The sequence below is a fragment of the Dryobates pubescens genome, chromosome 19 (genome assembly GCF_014839835.1).
Source record: "Dryobates pubescens isolate bDryPub1 chromosome 19, bDryPub1.pri, whole genome shotgun sequence".
Taxonomy (NCBI): Eukaryota; Metazoa; Chordata; class Aves; order Piciformes; family Picidae; genus Dryobates; species Dryobates pubescens.
The window spans coordinates 13,655,896-13,678,081 of NC_071630.1; the positions used below are offsets into that span (position 1 = coordinate 13,655,896).

At 52.5% G+C, this 22,186-nt stretch overlaps 1 protein-coding gene across 3 annotated transcripts in view; it reads right to left on the reverse strand.

The window, feature by feature from the left end:
* ANKRD11 (ankyrin repeat domain containing 11) overlaps positions 1 to 22,186 on the reverse strand; it is a 170,621-nt gene that overhangs the window by 4,268 nt on the left and 144,167 nt on the right. For all 3 annotated transcript variants that reach the window (XM_054170026.1, XM_054170024.1, XM_054170025.1), the window contains 5 exons: positions 12,021 to 12,191; positions 10,507 to 10,710; positions 8,109 to 8,251; positions 7,540 to 7,687; positions 18 to 6,757 (listed from right to left, as the gene is read on the reverse strand). In XM_054170026.1, the coding sequence (XP_054026001.1) occupies positions 18 to 6,757; positions 7,540 to 7,687; positions 8,109 to 8,251; positions 10,507 to 10,710; positions 12,021 to 12,191 (7,406 nt within the window). The remainder of the gene's footprint in view (positions 1 to 17; positions 6,758 to 7,539; positions 7,688 to 8,108; positions 8,252 to 10,506; positions 10,711 to 12,020; positions 12,192 to 22,186) is intronic.

A 22,186-nucleotide genomic window follows, 5' to 3' on the forward strand; every position in this document is an offset into this window, starting at 1 on the left:
GGATGAAGATGACTCACCACCGGGATGTGGAGCTTGCTCAGGGGTTTGCCATCCAACAGGTAGGAGCCTGTGTAAGTGACGTACTCAGCGTAGCACTGGGGAGCTTGGGGGGTGATGTAGCAGAGGATTTTCCGCTTCTCTTCGATCTTCTTCCTGATCTGGAGGTACTCAAAGTAGGGGTTGGACCTGTCGCTGTGGTAAGGTTCGATGTCATCCAGTTTGATGGCATCTACGATAGCTGCCAGTGTCTGCTGTATCATCTCCCTCGTCTGCTGGGTGGAAGTGTTGATCTGCTGCTGCAGCTGCTGGTTGGAGCGCTGGAAGCGGCGCTTGCGCGGGTGCTGGGCCTGGGAATCGTCCTCCTCCGTGATGCGGCCTTTGGCACGGGTGGCGGGCGCCGGGACGGGAGGAAATTCCTTCTCGGAGGCGGCTGCGTTCTGCTTGTTTTGGTTGGCGAGCATCTGAGCCCGGTTCCTGGTAATCCGCTGAGGAATCTCCTCTATTTTGGGTGGCTTGGGAGCTTCTGCTACTGGTTTCTGTACTGGTTCTGCGGCTTCGGCTTGAGTGTTGGCTGGAGGTGCCTCTGCCTGGGAGGAAGGGACTTGGCTCCCGCCACGTGCTGCAGCTCCTTCCTGTGAGATGCTGCTCTCAGTGCTGGCCGCGGGTGGAGGACAGGGCTGGGAGCTGCTCTCTGCCACCCCACCAGAAGATGACAGGTCTTCGTTCACGGCCTCCACCTCTTTGCTCTCTGCCTGAGCTGACTCAGCTGGGGTCTGCTGGAAAACCTGCGCTTCTGAGTCCTCTCCTCCTTCCTCCTCAGCTACATTCAGTGCTTCTGAGGTGGCCTCTTGAGAAGCCGCTTCTGGTTTCTCCTCCTCTGCCTGTGGCTCTGTCTCCACAGGCAGGACAGCAGCTGCCTGGCCGGCCGGCGGCTCCTCGGGCTCCCCAGACACCACTACGGCCGTGGTCGCCTTGATGATTCCACCACTTGTTTCTGAAGCTGCTGCTGGGCTTTCTTCTACCGCTTCAGCCTCAGTCACCTCTGTCTCTGGAACATCCTTGGGTTGGAGAGGCAGCTCTGGTAGCGAGAAGGGGCCGAGGTCCAAGTCATCCTCTGTATTGGTGAAGGGGTCAGGCCACGTTACGGCCTCCTCTGTATTTGCAGGCGCAGCGTTGCTGTTGCTGTTGTTTTCCAGATAGCTGCTTTCTGGTGCGGTGACAACTTCTGCCTGAGGTTCTGCTGGCATAGAGGGGGGCTCTGGAGGTATCTCAGGTGCTTCTTCTGGAAGAGGCTTGCAGTTGTTGAAGAAGGTGTCTAACCTAGTAGGGGACATGTATGAAGTCTGCTCCTCAGCATTTGCTATTTCTGCTGGAACTGCTTCCTCAGCATCCTCCTTGACTTCATCGAGCCCCGGCTCGGACACTGACAGAGGGTATGATATGGGAGACACGGGGTAGGAAGTATCCGTGGGAATGAAGGCAACTGGCGTGGGATGAATCGGCTCTAGGGAGCAGAGAGGAGGTTTAGGGGACTCAGAAAACCTCTGGGGTGACTTCATCAGAAGCTCTGAGCCCATGGACCAGCTGACAGAGTGCTCTGCCGGGTTGCCCATCAGGCTGGGAGGAATGGCGGTGTCAGGGTTTCTGGGAGGGTTGTCCCAGTCTATGTTGTTTTGCTCAGGCATAGCCGAACTGAAATGGTTTTCTTCAATTGGTGGCAAGTAGGTGGGTTCTGGTGGCATGATGGAGGCGGTGGCTTGCTGCTCTTCCGTGGTGTCCAAGGGCATGCCGAGGTCGGGGGGAAGAGCACTTTCTACTGATGGAGCCAGCAGTTCATCTCTGTGTGAGGGGGAGGATTTAGCTTGTAAACCAGAAAAGACACTTTCAGGTGACTGGGCGACCCCACTGACAGCTCCTGGAGCACAGTGCAAAGCCTCCACTTTGGGTGATGAAACTCCATAATCTGGTGAGTAGTACCCAGGAGACAGACACTGGAACTTCTCAGCAGGGACAGAAGGAAGGGGAACTTTCTCCTCCATTAAATGCTGCACCGGAGAGTCGTAATTTGACGTGGCTGGAACGCTCTGCTGCCTGAAGAATTTATCTCCAACACTGAACTCTTCTTCAGGTGCCCTTCTGATATCAACTGAGATGGAGCGGTAGAGGTTGGTGGAGGGGATGGTACGAGTCGGGGTCTGACTGGGGTTCTCGGGGAGCCCGCCAGAGACGTTGGCGTACCTGTCGAAGAAGGATGGAGAACAGGCGTTCATAGACATGGTGGAGATGGGCAGCGAATGCTGGGAGTCTGCGCACTCAAACATCAGGTCTGTGTAGTCCTCATTGCTGCAGGAGGGAGTCCTGGGCGTCTGCATCACCTCCTCGTAGCTTGGACAAGAGACGACCGACGCCGGCGTCGGGACTCCCGTCGGCCGGTTCTGATCTGGCCTAGGAGACGCTGGGAGGATCTCCTTCAGCTGAGGACCCGTTATCCAGTCCTTGGAGTCTGTCCCGACAGCGGGCTGTGCCTTGTTTTCTGGTGACAGCATGGGAGTCAGTGGACCCAACTCTTTCAGCTTCTTGTCCTTGAGCTGAGTGTCCAGCGTCAGCGGCTTCTTTGCTGCCAGATCCAGGCTCCTCTTGCGCATGTCTTCTGAGCTCTTAAGTTTGTCCTTCAACTTGGGGTCTCCGGACCTGTGCCTCATTTTCTCCATTTGCTTCATTCTCTCTTTGTGCCTTTTGTGGCGCTCCTCGATTTCCAGGTCTTTCTGGCTCAGCATCCTCTCAAAGCTGGTCATCATCAGGTCACCATCTCCCAGAAGCTTCTCCCTCGGCCGGGCATCCTTCTTGCTGCTGTCTTTGGAAAGAGTTATTTTCTCGTTCCCATTGCTTATTTTGATTGACTCCGATTTGTCCTTCTCTTGGTTCTCCTTCAGCTTCTCCTTCAGCTTGGTCTCACCGAATTTGAGGTTGTCCTCCTTTGATTTGTCTTTGAAGGTGGTAACTTGAGGACTGTCCTTGTCTTTAAGTGCTGACTTTGGCTCATCTTTGTGGTGTTTAAAGAAGCCATCTGCATGTTTGTCCCGATGCTTTTCCTTTTCCTCCTTCCATTTTTCCTTGTGTTTATCTCGCTTCTTCTTCTCTTTAGCTGTGCTGATGGTGCTGGAACTGTAATTCTTTTCTTTTTCCGCCTTCTTTGACAACTCCCTCTCAGAATCATTTTTATCTTTCTTTTCAGAAAATAAGTAATCAATGCCTTTCTCTGGCTCCTCATCAGCCTCTGCCTTTATGTTGTAGGAAGCACTAAAAGCTTCCCCATCCACAGAGAAATCCTTCTCGTAGTGAGTGGAATCCTTTCTGCTGCTGGAGTCTTTGAAGTCCTCTGGTTTTTCCTTTTTCTCTGTCTTCTCCTTCTTTGATTTTTCCTTCTCGTGACTCTTCTTTGATGAAGATGAGGAATGCCTGTGTCGCTCCTTCTCTTTCAGTTTGTCCTGCAAGCAGGGTAAAGGCAGAGAGTCCTTGAACTTCTCTTCAGTGGCATCAGCAAGAGAAAGGTTAGAAGACTCAAAGAGGCTGGACAGTCCTGGATCTTGTCCTCTGTCTGTGAAGCTGTCAGAAGAGATCTCGCTGATCTTGTCATTGGAGTCATCTCGGTAGTCATTCAGAGCCTCCTCCTCCAGTTTCTCCAGCAGGCTCTTCTCTGACTCCCCTCCTTTCGATGACTTCTTCTCCTTGGAATGCTCTTTCTCCGGCTTCTCCTTGTGTTTGCTTTTCACCTTGTCATCGCTGGCATGTTTCTTCTCCACCTTTTCTGGGAGCTTTTGCTTGTTCTTCTTCTCTTGCGTGGAATCTATGGACGTTCTGTCTTTCCTGTCCTTGTACTTCTCGGCAGAGTCTTTGTCTTTCTTCTCTTTGTGTTTTTCAACGGAGCTCTTGTCCTTCTTCTCTTTCCCCCCTTCCGATGTTCCTTTGTCCTTCTTCTTCTCCTTGGAATCCTTCTCTTTCTGCTTCTCTCCGGAATGCTGTCGGTCAGAAGAGTACTTGCGGTGCTTGTCGGGGTACACCTCCTTCTCAGCAGCCACCCCCTCGTCCTTCTCCTGCAGACTGTCCAGACGATGCCCCTCACTTGCAGCCGAGTCGCCGACCTTGAACCCCGTCAGGCTGTAGTCATCGCGCTCGTCCTCGCTCTCGTCGGTGAAGATGTCCGCGATGCTGTACCAGCTCTTCTCCTTGCCCTTCTTCTCATCTTTTTTCTCGGAGAAGTCCTCTCGATCCGTGGAGAAGTTTTTATCCTTCTTCTCCTTAACCTGGTCGAAGGAGCTCTTCCTTTCCTTGTCTTTGCTGTGCAGGTCTTTGTACTTCTCCTTCGTTTCCTTTTTCTCTTTGAAACTCTTCTCCAGCTCTTTGTCTTTCAGGATTTTCTCAGGGGCAGCTTTTTCATTTTTCTCCTTGTCGCCTTCTTTGGATTTTTCTTTGTATTTTTCTGGCTTCACCTTTTCTTTTTTTTCTTTCTCAGGGGCATCTTTCTTCTCCTTTTCCTTCCCAGAGTGGTGCCTCTCCCAACTCTCCAGAGTTTTACCACTGAATTCAGGGTCTGACTTTTCCTTGAAGAAAGTTTCGCAGCCGTATTCCTTGAAGTCATCTCGATAGGGCTCCTCCTGCTTCGTTTTGGTATCTTTCCGATCTTTAGAGCCATCAGAGGAATCTTTTCTGTCCTTGTTGGATTCACCGCTGTCTTTTTCTTTCCTCTCTTTGACACCCTCTGCAGAATCCTTCCTCTTCTTGTCCTTTTCAGGCAAATAACTAGGAGTGACTTTGTGTCTGTCTGTTTGGTCCTTTTTCTTCTCAGAGCTTTTGTCCACATAGTCCCTCTCTTTCTTCTTTAAGAAAGTGTCCTTTTCGTTGCGTTTCTCGGTGTATTCCTTCTTCTCTTTCATTTTATTGTCCTTTTTCTTGTCTTTAATTTCCTCTTTCACCGGTTCTATGATTAGTTTTGCCACGGTGTCATTTTTAATCTCCCTGAAATCCGTTACTGGAGAATCCCAGCTGTCTTCTCCTTTGAAATCAAAGGATGAATCAGAAGACAGGTCTGAAAACCACCTCTCTTGCTGATCATCTGAAAGGCTGAACTTTGTGTCCTCGCTTTCGGGAAATTGGGTTTTGTTGTTGAACTCATCAAACCCAGACTCATCCCTGTAGAGTTTTTCTTTTTTGCATTTCTCTTTCTCCTCCTTGAAGGATTTTTCTTTCTCCAATTTAGAAACCTTCTCCTCCTTCAGCTCATTCTTCTTCTCAGATTTTGACTGCTTGTCCTTTGACTTCTTCTTTCTCTCCTCCTTGTGTATTCTCGGCTTCTCCTCTTTGGGAGACTTCTCCTTTGAAGGTTTCTCTTTTTCTGATTTACTCAATCCTTCTCTGAAGGATTTGCTCATGTCTTTACTACCATCTTTGACTTTTCTTAGTGATTTCTCCTCTTTCGAGGATTTTCCAGTCTCATCTTTAAACAACCACTCCTTCTCCTCCCCCTTCGCTTTGGGGAGCTTCTCCTCTTTCTTACCATGTTCTCGCTCATGCTTCAGCACTTTCAGCTTGTTCTCGACTGGATTTTCTGTCTCTACTAACAAGCCTTTCTCAGGCTTTTGCTTAGAGTCCTCAAACTCAAAAGAAAACGTTTTGATGATTTTAATGTCTTGGCTGATGGGACACTGCCCCTTCTCCTTGTTTTTGTGTTTGTGTTTTGTTTTATGCTTTTTCACAACCTTCCCCTCCTTGTCTAGCTTTGGGATTGCTCCATCCACATTGCTATGGAATGAATTCTTTTTCTCAGAAACGGTGTTGTGGGAGGTGTTTTTCTTTTTGTGCTCTGGTTTCTTCCTGACTGGCTTTAGCGACTCTAAGCTCGAGTCCTCGGATGAGTAGTCCGACTCGCTCGTCAGCCTCGTCCTGGTGGAGTCTGACAAGGAACTGACATCTGACCAAGCTGGAGAAGATATGGTTTTCCAATTGTCCGTCCTCCAGTGCTTGGAGTGCTGTTCTGTAAGGTTAGGATTATGTTTCTGGGATGCTAAACTCCCATGAGAAGAGGTCGATGAGGCAGACAGAGAGTTAAACAAGGAGGATTCCTTTAGCACTAGCCTGGAGTCCTTTACACAGCTAGAGCTCTGAAGAGAGTCTCTGTCATCCTCCTCACTCTCCACGTTTTCACTCTCTGATTCAGAGGAACAAAATTTGTCATTTTTTTTGCCAAACCGAACCTCTTTGCTTTTTGTCTCCTTCTTCCGCTTCTTTTTCACTTTGCTTTTCTCCTTGGGTGGTTTTGTGCTGGGGGGCTCCCGAATCTTGCTGCTGGGCAGGATCGAGTGGGTCGAAAGCCGTAGCTTCTCCCCTGTCCCCACAGCAACGCTGGTCTCCTCCTCGTCCGAGCTGTCCGACAGGATGCGGTGGGCAGCTTTCTTTGGTGTAATTGTGTTATTTTTAGTATAAGTTTTCACTTCCATTTTGGGTATGGAAATGAAACTGTTTGCTTTAGTCTCTTTTCTGTAATCCTTTTTCAGCAAATGTTTGTCATCGACCGGTGGGACCCGGTCCTGCTCATCGTCCTCATCAAATTCATACTCGTCCTTCACCGGGGTGATGGTTTTGGGGGGCTCCTGGGCCTTGGGCTTGTGCTTCAAACCCTTCTCAAACTCTGAGTCTGTGTTATTGCCATCAACAGAGCTGGAGGGAGCGAAGGAAGGGGCGTCCTCCTCTTCTGAGGTCTCTGCAGAGAGAGAAGAACATGGTGTTAAGGGCTGCGAGGAGCTTTGGAGAGGGAACATTGTTAATCTGCCGCAGACATGAACCCCTGGGAAAGCCCTTCCCACCCCTTTGCCTCACCCAGCCCTTGTCAAATTTGCAGTTAAGAGCTCAAAAAGCAACTCGGGAGATCTTTTGGGAAGGAACAGCTGCCCAGTCTCAAACCTGCACAGGGTGTTCCTTAACACAGCATCCTGGGTGCATCAAAAGACCTTCTTAAGAGGGTTATGGCTGCCCACAGCATAAATCAAAACTCCCCATAAAAAGTCTAATTAGCACTAATTAAAACCTGCAGCATTCCCTACAGTGGTGACAACTGTGTGACACAACCTGAAACATCAACACCGGCACAGCCGAGCCCATGCCCTCCAACCGGAGGAGGGATGGGAACACACAAGGTGCACACAAACCTCCTCCTCTCTCCACACAAGCTGGACCATCACCCACAGTTTAAAGGTAGAACATCCATTTACCTGTGATTGGCTTCCAATCCTACATCTTGACTGCACCAGGCAAGTGATCTCAGCGTAGGCTTCCAGGGCAAACAGCTAGAGCTCCCGGAGCTACAGGCTGGCAGTTATGTTGTCTGAATTTGGGTTACAGCTACGGATGGACTCCTGACCGTGGCAGCAGCGTGCAGATATCCTGACAAGAGTCTAACTTCACTGTCCTCTTAACGTCTCTGTATTAACAGACAGCTGCAGGCCACAAGCATCACTCCCATGTTCACATAAAGGTCAATCTCACCTGTGGAGCTCTCCTCGCTGGAGGGGTACGTGGTCTTTCCCAGGAGCAGATTCACCATGGTGGGAGAATTAGCTACTTTTAGAGGAGTCTCGCCCTTCCTGTTGCTTTGATGAGGGTTTCCTCCATAATGTAACAACAATTTCACCACCTGAAAAGAGAAATTGAGACTTAAATGTGTTCATGGTGTTTCCATTCCCAGCCTTTTGGACAGCTTGCATACATAACTAACAGGGGGATGTCCTCAAGCAGGACACACCTTACGGTACTAACAGTCACTGATAAGGAGACAAAAATGAGCAACATGAACCAGCCTGGGCAGAAAAGAAGGGAGAAGAAGAAGACAAATGACCATGCTTCCTCTCCAAGTCCAGAAGAAGAAAGAACTGTCCCCTGCACATGGGAACACCAAGTAAAACATTCAGCACTGGGGCAGGAGAATTTTTGCCTGCTGCATGGCTATCAAATGAGAAGAAATGAACCAGGATCCCTGTGTCTGCAGAGTTGGCTGCTTGAATCAGCACCAAAAGAGATCATTAAAGACAGAGCTGTGAAGTGCAGCAAGAACCAACCTTGAAGTGCCCATTGTTGGCTGCATCATGCAGCGGGGTGTCGTCATCCAACCCCTTCGTGTTGACTTCGGCACCAGCAGCCAGCAACTGCTTTGCCACATCGTAGTAGCCGCGGTTGCACGCCTCGTGCAATGCCGTCCAGCCTGCAAGCAAAGGGACACTCAGGACATGGCTAGCACCTTCAGGGAGGTTAGAGACAGTGAGAGGAAACCTCCATCTACAGAGGCTGCAGGTGAGTCAAGGAGGCTGGGGCTCTCATGGCTGCAATAGTTTTGTCTGCCTGATTCCCTGTGGCACAGCAGGAAGAAACCTGCAGCTCTGCCCTGCTGCTCCAACCAGGCAGCAGATAAATTGATCCTGCTTCTGTGGAGAAGGACCCAGGAGTGTTGGTGGACAACAAGCTGCCCACGAGCTAGCAATGTGCCTTCATGGCCAAGAAGGCTAATGGTCTCCTGGGGGGCATGAGGAAGAGTGTGGCCAGCAGGTCAAAGGAGGTTCTGCTACCCCTCTATTCTGCACTGGTGAGGCCACCTCTGGAGTATTGCAGATGCTGTTTAGCCTGGAAAAGAACAGCCTGAGGGGGATCATCTTAATGCTCAGCAAGAGCTAAAGGATGGGGCACAAGAGAATGGGGCTGGGCTCTTTTCAGTGGTGGCCGGTGATAGGACAAGGGGCAACAAACTGGAACCCAGGAGGTTCCATGTGAACAGAAGGAGAAACTTCTTTGCTGTGAGGGAGCTGCAACCCTGGAGCAGGCTGCCCAGAGAGGTTGTGGAGTCTCCTTCTCTGGAGATTCCAAACCTGTCTGGACATTGTGATGCTGGGCAACTTGGTGTGGGTGACCCTGCTTTAGCAGGGCTTTGGACTAGATGATCACCAGAGGTCCCTTCCAACCCCCACCATGCTGGGATTCTGGGATTCTATGATCCAATGTGCCACTGGGAGATCATCTGCCAGACTGGACACAGCCCTGGGAAATGGAAAGGCAAAGTGGAAACCAAGTCTCAAATACCTTGCCCTTCCAGCTCCTCTAAGGGACACACTGCTCCCAGATCAGGACTGAGCTGTGAACTGCAGACATGGCTCTGCAGCAGCCCCCGCACAGACCTCACAAATATTTTCTGTCTGCTCTCCAAAGCAAGCAGCAACACCAGGCCCCAAGCTTCGGGAGGAACCAACCAGAAGGTCTCCCAGTAACGGTGCCTCCATTTCTCAAACAAACCTTGGAAGGGCAGGCAGTGCAATGTTTGATTGTGTTCAAACAGGCTGCTTGGGAGCAGGAACTGTTTTGAAGTTTCCCAGCACGTGTGCTGATAGCACCGTGGGAGCTTATTCCCTTACCTTCACTGGGAGCACTGGAAAGGGGCAGCTGTGACCAGAATTGATCACAACCCAGGGCTTGGACTTGCACTGCTATTAATCATGGAGGAGGAGGAACGTGCTTTAGCTATTTATAGCCCAAAAATTGTGTGAGAGGGACAGCAATGAGCAAAGTCAAGCTCTTGGATGTGCTGGAGGAGAGGCTGCCTCATGCTGATTCAGCCCCATCACAGCACCCCTGGCCATCCCACAGCCACCATCTTAGGGCTGTCCCCATCTTAGGCTTGGCTGCAGCCACAGCCCTACATCCAAGTTCCTTGCTCCTTATTCTTTCCACCACAGAAGCTTGGCAGCACTACTGAAGCAGAGGTGGTGGTGCCCCTCAGCTGATGGTCAGCATCTCTTCTAATCCAGACACCTGGCTGGCACAGCTGGCAGCCTAACCTTGACCTTCACATTGGTAGCATCAGCAGCACCCTCATGTGTGGTACTTAAAAACAAATCCCAGAACTCTGTAGGCATCAGACATTCAAGTCTGGAGCAAAGGCTTTACAAACCCACTCTGTGCAGTAGTTTTGTGCAGGTTATTCCTTCTATTTGGAAGCAAAAAACCTCCCCACATGCCTTTGCAACCTCCCTCCACACTTCCAAGAGGGCATCCATGTAGAAGGGCACAAGAGAACGCAGCAGAGGGACCTGGTCATGGTGTCAAGAGTGTGAAGCCATGGCAGCTCCAGGATCCCCACGGATCAAGCCCAGCCCAGCATCACCACCCTAGATAAAAGCATGTTCAGGGCAGACAGGACAATCTGGGATTTAGCTCCCAAGCTCCAACAAGGGAATTGATGCTTTTTAGAGATTTGATAAATCTGTAGCAGTTTGGGGCTTTTTTTTAAAGGGCAGCCAGACTTCTTCCTCCCTACAGGGCAACAGTCCCTGCACAGTCCCTCCACAGGTACCAAACCCATGTTACCAAGCCACTGCTTTTGGTGGTGGGCCTGTTCTTGGGGGTGAAATATACAACCAGGTGGGGAAAGGTTGGCATCATGGGCTGCCCACCATGCCAGGGGCTGGTTACCTGCAAAGTCCTTCACATTGACATCTGCACCCTCGATGATGAGCTCCTTGATGCGCCGGGCATCTCCTCGGATGGCAGCTCGATGCAGCCGAGTCTCTCCTCGCTCGTTTCTCTTATTTACTTTATCTTTGGTTTTGGAGGCAGAGTTAGGAGTTCCCTTCTGACAAACTGTAGACTGAGAGGGATGCTTTGGTGTTGTGTCAACTGCGTGGAGGAAACAGAAGAAGTGTGGATTCAAAGGAAGCCCTAAACCCTTAGAGGGAGCTCTTGGAGCGTGTTTCGTCTCACTTCTCCCCAGAAGTCTCACCACAAGGCAGGCAGCAGAACCTCTGAAGAGCAGAGAGAGGAAAGCCTGTGTGTGTACAATGCAGATATTAACTGCAGCCTGCCAAAGCCCGCTGCAGGCACAGGAGGTTTCACTTCAACTTAAGGAGAAACTTCTTTGATGGTGACAGAGCGCTGGACCAAGTTGCCCAGAGAGGTTATGGAGTCTCCTCTGGAGACTTTCAAAACCTGCCTGGATGTGATCCTGATCTAATAGCTTAGATCTAATACTTTACTTTAGCAGAGAAGTTGGACTAGATCATCCCCTGAGGCCCCTTCCAACCCCTGCATTCTGGGATTCTATGACACAACTGCAGTGCTTGCAAAGACCGAGGGCAATTCCATGATTTCACAGCAGACAATGCAGCTCTTTACCCTAACCCCTCAGTTCCTAGGGGAGGTGGCCTTTTATCAAGTCCATGTGAGGCCTGACAGCCCTGGGAGGAGCTGACACAATTCCTGGAAGGACAGCTGAGTGCTGTGAAGATGACATAGCTTTCTGCCTTTGTTTTTTTCCTCACGGAACAGCACCACAAGCAGCTAGCTGGGTGCTAACAACAACAGACTGCATGGTAAAAGCTTCAGTGTTGGAGTGTAGGATGCAGATGTGAGCACACAGATAGCAGGGCCTCTAAAAACCCCGGGGGGGCGGGGGAGGGTCAGGGATTCAATAGCTAAAGATGACCAAAATACAAAATCCGTGGTGAACGTGCTGCAGCTGCTCCACAGCTCAGGCTGCAGCTGCAGTGCTTACATGTCTTCTCCCTCTCCACATGAAGACACATTAAAAAGCCCGTGGAGAAGGATATTGCGACTTTATTCACAATATTCTCCTACTGAGCCTGAAAACATGAAGCTCTTGATGTGGGGGAGGCTCTGCTGGAACCAAGGCTCAGGGGTGGCCTTGATTGGGCTCATGAAACATCGTCTGCAGGAAGAAGGAAGGGTGGCCACAGCCACATGTGAACCCTGATAGCATCTACATCCTGCTGCCCTGCTCCAGCATCCCACCCTTGGTGCTGGGAGCGAGGAGACCCCTGGGAGCAGCACAGCATCCCCCCCGGCAGCTCCTCTCTGCTGCTGGTGAGGAGCACCTGAACCACCTGGAGAGCCTAGGGATGGGGTAGTTGCGAAACTCTTGCTGCAAGCTCTGCCCAAAGCCCCAAGCCAAACCACCCTCTGGATCTCACCTGGGCTGTTTGCAGACTCTTCTGCTGTCATCTGCATAAGGAGAGCAACTTGCTGGCGCTCGGAGAGCGGGTACCCTGCCCGGATGCCCGAAAGGCCCATGCCGAAGAGCAAGCCAGGCTTCCTGGTGGCAGGCTCCTTCTTGATCCTCTTCCGCTCTGGACCCTGCTTTTCTGCAAGCACAGAAGCACAGGCTGTGAAGGGCACTGCAACCAAACCCCACAACCATTTCTAAGCAAAGTGCTCTCCAGCTCTGTTGTCTCAGCTCAAACTGAAAAGCCTACAGTGAAGGACTCATCCCTGTGGTGGGAGCACTGGTTCCTGAGGCAGCTACCCAGGATCACACCACTGAGATTGCTGCTTCTCACCAGCTCTTCAAACAGCCTCTCCCAGGTCTCCCCCCACCATCACAGACTAGCACAAGACAGAGGGAGCAGGTCCTTGGTGGGGTCACTGCCAGTACTGTACCTTCCATCTCACTTCTAGGAGCCTCCATTTCATGCCATGGTGCTTTGAGGAGCATATGCAACCTTACAACACCACAGCATGGCCTGAACTGGAGGCATCTACAAGCATCAACAGAGTGTACTACCAAGATAGAGGCTGACAGCTTGGAAATGTTGCCATCTCACCCCCTCATCTTCATCAAACCCAGGACTCTGCAGGCCTAGGGAGCACTGGGTTGACCCTCTCCTCCCAAAGTGGTGCTTCCAGCCTAGCACAGAGCACCAACCCGCAGTGAGCCAGTTGCCACTTAGCCACATCTACTCCTACATCCTTCTGAAAACATCCCAAATGAACAGAAGGGAAGAAACTCCCATGCCCAGCTTGTCAGCCTCCAAAACTCAGCCTGATGTCGGGTCTCCTCCATCACCCAGCTACAAAGGCCAGAGCAGAGTATTTGCTGCTGGCAAGGATGAGAAGAAAACCCAGCCTCCCCCAGCACCTCCAGTGACCCAAGCTGTCTCCTACCTCCCAGCTGTCCTAACTCCCCCTAAGAAATCTAAGGAAGAGATGGTGTGGGTGGGTGGACAACCCAGCTTTGCTCACATCCCTTTCTAAGCACCAGCAGAGTTTGTAGCCGGCATAACTGCAGGGCTCCCGTTGGGTGCTCTTGGCAGCCACAGCTCTGATGATTCTCAAACACCGCTGTTGTGAGCAGCTCCCTGTCCTCCCATCTCATGCTCCAGTGCCACTTTGAATCAGGCTGCTTGAGAAACTCAAGCTTGCTGCATCACCAACACACAGATGAGCTGCTCAGAAGCTCCCCTGTGAATGGAAATGCTGCTCTCAAGCCCACCACATTCGGTCTTGGAGAAAGGAAATCCTGCCTGCGACTCTGAAGTACAAATGAGAAAGGAGTTTTGTCTCCAACGTCCCCCAGCCACCAGGTCCTGCCAGGATCAGCCCCACCAGGGACTGCTAGTCGCTGGGTTGCTGCCAGAGGACAGGAATCAAGGAGGTTATTTATCACAGCAAGCACCCCCTGAAGAGGAACGCTGCGAACTGGAGCGCTTCCACGTGGGCTGCTGCTGCTACGGACACCAAGAATTCCAGCTTGCTTCGAGCCAAACATTTGACTCTAAACATGCTTGTTATTTTGCTGAAGATGTTTTGAGAATCTGCAGAGAGCGTCAGAGGGATGATACAAGCGAGTCTGCAAACAAGTAAAGGTCTGATAACGTTCTCCAAGAAACCAAGGCTGCAATTCCCATCAGCCAGGGAGGAGAAGTAGCTGGAGCCCTGGAGCAGGCTGCCCAGAAAGGTTGTGGAGTCTCCTTCTCTGGAGAGGTTCCAAACCTGCCTGAACATTGTGATGCTGGGCAACCTGGTGTGGGTGACCCTGCTTTAGCAGGGGGGTTAGACTAGCTGATCCAGAGAGGTCCCTTCCAACCCTCAGCATGCTGGGATTCTGTGAAAATCCACTAAGCCCAGCGTTTGCCCAGGCCCCAGCTCCAGCATCCTAAATCTGGAAGTCCAAATTGTGTGAGGAGATGGAGCGGCCCAAGGGGATTTGTAACATCACACAGATGGAAGTTGAATGGATTGAGGGACCAGCTGCACCCTGTCTCCTCTCTACCACCTGTGCCAGGGCAGGGTCCAATAGCCTGGGGGAAGGCAAATCCTGCAACCTGGCTCTGCTCAATCACTCCTATTTGTGATGTTGCCCAACTCAATGTGGGTCACCAGCACAAAGCTCTGCCTTTGTACAAAGTCCAGCGGGTCAGAAAGAAACACCAAGTGACAGAAGGGTTTAAATCTGATCACTGGTCTTTGGGCCCAACACAGGTTTCCTCCTTCATTCACCAAGCTGCCAGCAGAGTAAAAGTCTCTGGCAGATGAGTGCAGCAGCATGTGGGGATTGTCCCCACTGCTCCAACTTGATTCGTACCACCAGCAGCAAGCAGGCAGCTCCCAAAACCTTTTCCCAGGCACAGAACTGCCATCCTCTGCTGCTCTCCTGCTTCAAAGGTCTCATCCAGAGCACGGGCACAGTCTTTTTATCAGGGCCTTTTGTGACAGGAGAAGGGTTTGAAACTACAAGAAGAAGATTTAGACTAGAGAGAAAGGAGAATTTTCATCACTGAGGGTGGTGAGCCACTGGCCCAGGTTGCCCAGAGAGGTGGCAGATGCCCCATCTCTGGAACCATTCCTGGTCAGGTTGTTTGTGGCACTGAGCAGCCTGCTCTAGTTGCAGATGTCCCTGCTGACTGTAGGGTGGTTGGACCAGATGGCCTTTGAAGCTCTCTTCCCACCCAAACCATTCCATGATTCTGTGGTTTCCACCAACCCTGCGCTCCTGGAACCTTGCCCACTGAAGAAATAACATCCCTGTCCCAGGGAACCTTTTCAACCAGCCAGCATGGGGCACCCCTCTTCAGACACACCCCTGGAAACATGTCTGTGCAGGGAGGAGAGCCCTGCTCTAGTTCTCCAGAGCCACGCTCGGTTGCCCTGGCAGCCGTAACTGAGCTACAAGATGAAATCAGATCACAGGGAAGTGGAGAAGTTTTTAATGGCTTAAAATAAAATTTAACTCAACATGCTTATGGTAGGAAAACAATTTAGCCTGGGCAGGTCCAGGAGCCACGTGTCCAGCCAGACATCCTCGCCCCAAGCACCAGGACACTTGCTCAGCACACACAGCACCTTCCTCCTCCTCACGAGGCTCTGAGTGGTGGTTCAAAGCAGGTTGGTTAAACCCAGCTCAGCCAGGCTTGGATTCTCCACATCCAGCCACGACACCAAGGGGGACATGGATAGACACTCAAGGAGGCCCCACCTTGGCCAGTGCCAGCAGGCAGCATAAGGAGGGTATGTGGCAGAGGGGCTGCTCCACGTGCTCGTGTGGAAGGAGCCACAATTAGAAGACAAACACAGCTGTTAATACAACCCAGCTGCTGCGAGTTGCCAGCAAGAGCCTCTGATTTGCCCAACCTGATGACCAAGTTCAACCAAAAGCCCCTAAACTCTTCTCAATTCCGCAGTGGCAGAAATTTCCTCCTCCACAGAACATTTCACATCAAGAGCATGTGATCAACAAGATAAAAATAAACGGAGAGCGGCTGCCGCGCTCGCGCCCGCTGTGGGGAGGCAGCTGAGGACTCTGGATCCTGCACGCTGCCAGCAGGAAGGCAGCAGCCCTGGCACTCTCTGGGACCCTGCTGCTGGAGGATCCTACCCAGCCCTGTTCTCCGTGGCACCTTGCTCCTCGGTGGCTCCTCCTGCCCTGCAGTAAAGGGATTTCCTCCTCCAGTGCAGAGCCTTGCTCAGCCTTTCCCCTGAGAGCTCCGGGGCGGAAGCAGCAGAGAAGCACAGCACCATCCCCTCCGCAGCGAGACTCCTGCCTGCCGCGGCACACAGCTTAATCCGACTTCTCTGAGCGTTTGGGGGAAGTAGGTCGCCGGCTGCTCCTCCTGCACTGGTTGCATAAGGAGCAGCACAAAGCCCAGTGTCTGACTGTCCCCCTGGACTCAGCACTGAGGAGGCCACACCTCAAATAATGGGTTCAGTTTTGGGCCCCTTGCTCCAAGGACAATAAGCGATGGAGAATGTCCAGAGAAGGGCAGCAAAGCTTGTGAAGGGTCTGGAGAACAGGTCTGGCGGGGAGCAGCTGAGGGAACTGGGCTTGTTCAGCCTGGAGCAAAGAATGCTACAACTCCCTGAAAGGAAGTTGGAACCAGGTGGGGGTTGGTCTCTTCTCCCAAGGAAGAAGTGATAGGACAAGAGGAACCAACCTCAGGTTGCCGCAGGGGAGGTTTAGGTTGGACATGAGGAACAATTTCTTCCCCAAAAAGGGGAGGGTTGTCAAAGCCTGGCTCAGGCTGCCCAGGGCAGTGGAGGAGTCCCCATCCCTGGGGCACCTCATGAAGATGTGGTGCTGAGGATATGGTTTAGTGGTGACCAAGCAGTGCTTGGATTTGACGATCTTGGAAGTCTTTTCCAACCAAAATGATTCAACGACCCCTTGATGGCTCCCAGTGCTGACACAAGTCCTGGTGTGGGCAGCATGCCAGCCTCAGGCTGCCTGCATGGTATGCTGCTCGGGTAGAAGCAAAGACTCTAAGAGGATCTGAAACGTGAACAGGAAGAATGGGAGAAGGAGGTTCTCCCAGTGGATATGGGTCATGCTGTTCTACCAGCAGCTTTGCTTCCCATGCTCAGCAGAAGAGCCCAGCCCAGGAAGCCTCTGGGCTGGTTTCCCTGGCCCTGGCTGCTCCCAGGCTAACAGAGCTGCAAATGTGTTTTATTTCAATCCACAATTTACTCAGAATCCAATTTTCAGTAGATTTAAAAGGAGCACCTGCAAGAAGATCTCTTCTCAATGGCATCAAGTGCCACCAGCTCCTGCAGCTGTTCCTTTGCTCATTAAATGCTTTTCTCCAGCACCTTGCAGCAGTGTGGAGCACATCAAGAGAAAGGCTGTGAGTGGGTAAAGCCTCAGCAAACAGAACACAGGCAAGGCCAGTCCCTGCATGGAAGCACAAAACCCAGAGGTACAAGGGGGTGTGCAGGCAAGGAGCACCCTTGCTATGGTCACACTGAACCCCAGTCTGGTGGGGGTTGGAAGAGACCTCTGAAGATCATCTAGTTCAACCTCCCTGATAAAGCAGGGTCACTCAGCACGTGTTGCCCAGGATGATGTCCAGACAGGGCTGGAATGGAGCTTTCTCACTCCGGAGAAGGTTCTCTCACAGCTGATCACCAGAGATGGTGGCTGGACCATGCACCCTGATCCTAGTGGGACCACAGTGATGAGCCGTGAGCCTGGCCGGTGAGGAGCCACTCCTCCAGGCTGCTATTTTTAAAGCAGCCTCCTGCAAAGCTCTGGAGCAGAATGCAGCCTGGCACTGCTGTGCTTCCACTCGGGAATCCTGCTCGGCTCTTCCCCGGCGCTGACGTGAGCAGGAACCGCACAGGCGGCTTAAAGGGGAAAAGCAGGATGCCGGCAGAGCTGCGGCTGGAATGCAGCCGGGCAACCCAGCACCATCAGGCACTGCAGGAGCAGGTTCCCAGGAACAAGAGGTCTGAGCATTAGCCTGAAGCTGGTTCTCATGCCCAAAGTAAGATTCCAAGCTCATGCAATGCTCACACTGCTGCAACAGGGAGCAGAAATCCTGGGCTGCTGGAAGCCCATTGGTGGTGCTGGGGAGGTCCCGGGTAGGTGCTGCTTTGCATCAGGGATTTGGTGCTGTGGAGCTGGCTCTGTGTGCAAACCCCAAACTCCTGGTCCAAGATGGGAGACAGGAGTGAGAAGGAACTGACAGCGATGGTGAACAAGTCCACCATGAGCCAGCAATGTGCCCTTGTGGCCAAGAAAGCCAATGGTCTCCTGTGGTGCATGAAAAAGAATGCGGCCAGCAGGTTGAGGAAGGTTCTCCTTCCACGCTGCTCTGCCCCGGTGAGGCCGCATCTGAAAGCCTGTGGCTAGTTCTGAGCTCCTGAGTTCAAGAGAGACAGGGAAGTATTGGAGAGTTCAGCAGATGCTACAAAGATGCTGAGGGGCCTGGAGCATCTCTGTGAGGAGGAAAGGCTGAGAGACTTGGGGCTGTTTAGCTTGCAGAAGAGCAGCCTGGAAGGGTGCTCAATGCTCAGCAAGAGCTAAAGGGTGAGGGGCAAGAGGATGGGGCCAGACTCTTGTCAGTGATGCCAAGCAAAAGGGCAACAGGCACAAACTGGAACCCAGGAGGTTCCATGTGAACAGGAGGAGAAACTTTGCTGTGAGGGTACTGGAGTCCTGGAGGAGGCTGTCCAGAGAGGTTGTGGAGTCTCCTTCTCTGGAGAGATTCCAAACCTGCCTGGACATTGTGATCCTGGGCAACCTGCTGTGGGTGACCCTGCTTTAGCAGGGGTTTGGACTGGATGATCTCTAGAGGACCATTCCAACCCCTATCATTCTGTGATTCTATGAGAGAAGCAAGGAAGGGAAAAGAAAAGATTTGCGTTGGAAGAATCTTCCTGGAGCTCTCGGCAGGCGCTGTCAGGCTGCGCGGACAGGAGCTCCACGCCAAAGCTGTGCAGGAGGCCGAGTGTGTAGCTCCCTGTCATGCCAAAAGCGTCCGTTGGAGCTGCTCTGACATGACACCACAGGCAGGAGAAGGTGGGACCCTGAGGAGAAATACCATTCCCAAATAAGCAGCTGGGGCTGCGCAGCCGAGCGCTGCACGGAGGAAGCAGCTGCCGGCTCCTCTGCCGAGCAAGCAGGCAAACAAAAGATCAATGAGAATCAATGAGAAGGGCACAGGCAGCAACCGAGCCTGCACTGCACCCCCCAGGGACACACACCCGCCTCTTGCTGTCCCCAGCCACGGCCTGGTGTGTGTAAGAGAGACTCATTTTCACTGCAGAAGTTGTAGGGCATGAAAGCTTCTGGAGCATGGCGGTTCCCAGAAGGGGAAAGCAGCTTTAACCCCAGCGTGGGCAGCCCTGAGCCCCAACACACAGGGATGCTCAGAGGGCATCTGCAGACATGGACCAAGGCACGATGACCATGCATAAGCCATGACACCACTCCCTGGGGCTGTTCAAGACCTGGTTGGATGAGGCCTTGAGCAGTCTGGTCTGCTGGAAGGTGTCCCTGCTCACGGCAGGGTGCTGGAGGTAGATGATCTTTAAGGTCACTTTCAAGCCAAACCATTCTGCGATTCTAGGAGCTGAAAAGCAGCATGGTATGAACACATCCTGAGGCTCTGGGGGCATCCCAGAACTGACAGAGAAGCACCCAGGAGAGCAGCAGCAGCGGGGTGAGATGGGAAGCAGCACAACAGCATGGGCACATCAACAAGAGAGGGCAGCAGGTCAGCAGAACAGAAGGCAAGAGAGTGTGAGGCTGTGAAGAGCACGGTGAAAAGGGCCAAGGGGGCTGGCATGATGGCATGGAGACCACCACAGAGCAGAGGAACATGGTGTGCTTGGGCTGCAGAGCTGCACCTGAGGGCAGTGCAGGGAGCAGGTGGGTGTTGCACCGTGGTTCATGGACACACTATAGAGCTGTGGGGCAGACAGGAAGTGATGGTTGCTCTTTTGGCCAAGTAAAGGAAAGGAAACCAAGAAGGAAAATGAGAGATGTTGTAGCAGGGTCTCCTTCAGCAGAACAGTGACAAAGCACCCTGAGCTGCTCCTGTTTCCCAGTCTAAAGGATGGTAGAGAGGGTTCTGAGATAGACCTCATCCTGCATGGCTAAGGTGAAGGGATGGTGGAGATGTCAGCAGAAGAGAGGTGCTGGTGGGAGGATCAAGGCTGTTTATACCTGCATCAGGGCCCTGTGCACGGGGCTGAGCTCACCAGCCTCACCACTCCTCCCTGTTCCCTGGGAACAGAGGACTCAACAGGCCCTGACCCCAGTGGCTGGAGTGGTTTTAAAGGTATAACTTGTCCAGAGAGCTGTGTGATAGAATCACAGAATCGCTAAGGTTGCAAGTCAACCCAACACCGCCGTGCCCACTAACCCTGTCCTGAAGGGCCATGTCTACATGTTTTTTGAACTCCTCCAGGGATGGTGACTCCACCACCTCCCTGGGCAGCCTGTTCCAATGCCTGACCAAAACCAGAGGTTTGCCTGAGCACTGCAGATAACAGAGCTGTGCAAAGATGTGTGAAGCATCTTCTCACCCGAGCGGCCACTGGGCAACAAACCCCTGTGAGAAAGAGCTGAGAGGCTCAGATCAGAAACAACAATCTCCATGCTAAATGTGAATCATTCTGAGACACCAATTTTCAGGTCCAAACATTTCAATTCCCAACAGACAGACAGAGGTGGAGAAAGGAGGCTGGGGAGAGGAGGCTGGGCACACCCAGCCAGCCAGCCCTCCCCTCCTGGGAGCAGGACACTCTGCAGACAGTGCTGATAAAAGCTCCTGGATGAAGGAAAAAGCCATCACTGATAGATTTTTTTTGGTTCACAGAGACACAGCACACGGCAACCTCTCACTCTGCATGTTAAGGAGGTGATGAGGGGTGGGGGGAGGAGGGAGATTTATGGCAGCTCCCATCATAAAGCGACCTGCTTTTCTGCACAGCCCTTCCCACATGGCTGCTGCAGCCAGGGAGGTTCTCAGGGGGATCCGGAGGCTGGTGCTTGCCAGGCTGGCCACACTGTACCAGCTTTATGGAGCCCAGTTCAGATGGGAGCAGCTCTGACATGCACTCTCTGCTCGGTTGCTAGGTGAGAACAGTTTCTTGATTATTTTAGTCAAAGGACTGAAGTGATAGGAGCAAAGAAAAGCCCAAAGCAGGGGGGCCCAGCAGAGCCCCCAGCTGCACACAGCAGAGCCCCCAGCTGCACACAGCAGAGCCAAGCCAGCCACAAGCACAAATGGGCAGGTTGGGGGAGCAGAAGCATTTGGTAATAAAGCTGCCAGAGATTTGCTTCTCACAGATTCCCTCTCACCAGCCCCACAACTTGTGAGGAGGCTGTTCCCATGGAATGTCCCTCAGCACACTCACAACCCCTGAGCCAGCTCCAGGAGAGGACCATGGTTTAGGTCAGCTGATTCATCCAGCTTTTTCCGACCCAGTAATTAGTGTCACAGAACATACTCAGTGGATTAGCAGGAAGGAGGCTGTGGTGCAGCAGAAGTTTTAGGCTCCAAGGCGAGCTCCTGCTGACCATGCCCATCCCAGCAGCACCTCCCTGATTAAAGCTGGACCCACTGAAAAGCCCACATGAGCCAGCACCATGCGCTCCCAGCCCAGAGCCAGCTGTGTGCTGGGCTGATCGCCAGCAGCGTGAGCAGCAGGTGGAGGGAGGGGATTCTGTTCTGCCCCTCTGGTCTGCTCTGCTGAGACCCCACCTGCAGTACTGGGTCCAGCTCTGGGGTCCTCAGCACAGGAGCTGTTGGAGCAGGGCCAGAGGAGGCCACAGCAATGATGCAAGGGCTGGAATTCTTATGCTGTGCAGCCAGGCTGACAGAGTTGGAGTTGTTCAGCCCTGAGAAGAGAAGGCTCCAGGGAGACCTGGGGCCTTTCAGTGCTCAAAGGGGCTGATCAGCTGGGAAGAGACTTTCTAGCAGGGCCTGCTGTGACAGGACAAGGGGTGAGCTAAAAGAGATAGATTTAGATTGAAGGAAGAAATTTTCTACACTGAGGATGATGAGATCCTGGCCCAGGTTGCCCAGAGGGGTGGAGATGCCCCATCCCTGGAACTATTCCAGGTCAGGTTGTCTGGGGCTCTGAGCAACCTTCTCTAGTTGCAGATGTGTCTGCTGACTGTACAAGGGCTAGATAGGCTTTAAAGGTCCCTTCCCACCCAAACCATTCCATGATGCTATGATTCCTCAGCTGGCTACAAGCCCCTGGGCTCCCAGACAGCCCTCAGGAGTCAGGGGAAGTTTGTCATGAACAGATTTCCTCAGAAGACTTGCTGGGGTTGTGTCTCTCTTGCTCCAAAAGCAAACCCCTCCTGTGCTAAGCTGGAGCCCTGGGGTGAGCACTCAGGTCTCTGCAGAGGGGTAGAAGCAACTGCAGCAGTGGCTGCTCCAGGGGCTGCTTGCTAAATAAATAGGTGGTGGGGGCTAAATAAATCGAGGTGACTGCAACACAAACCTCAGAGACCTGCTGCCTGCTCGGGAAGGGAGCTCAGGGAGTTGCTGACCATCCCAAATTAGAAGGGAGCTGGATGGAGGGACATTGTCCCAGCCCCACAGCAGTGCCAGCCCACAACTGGGGA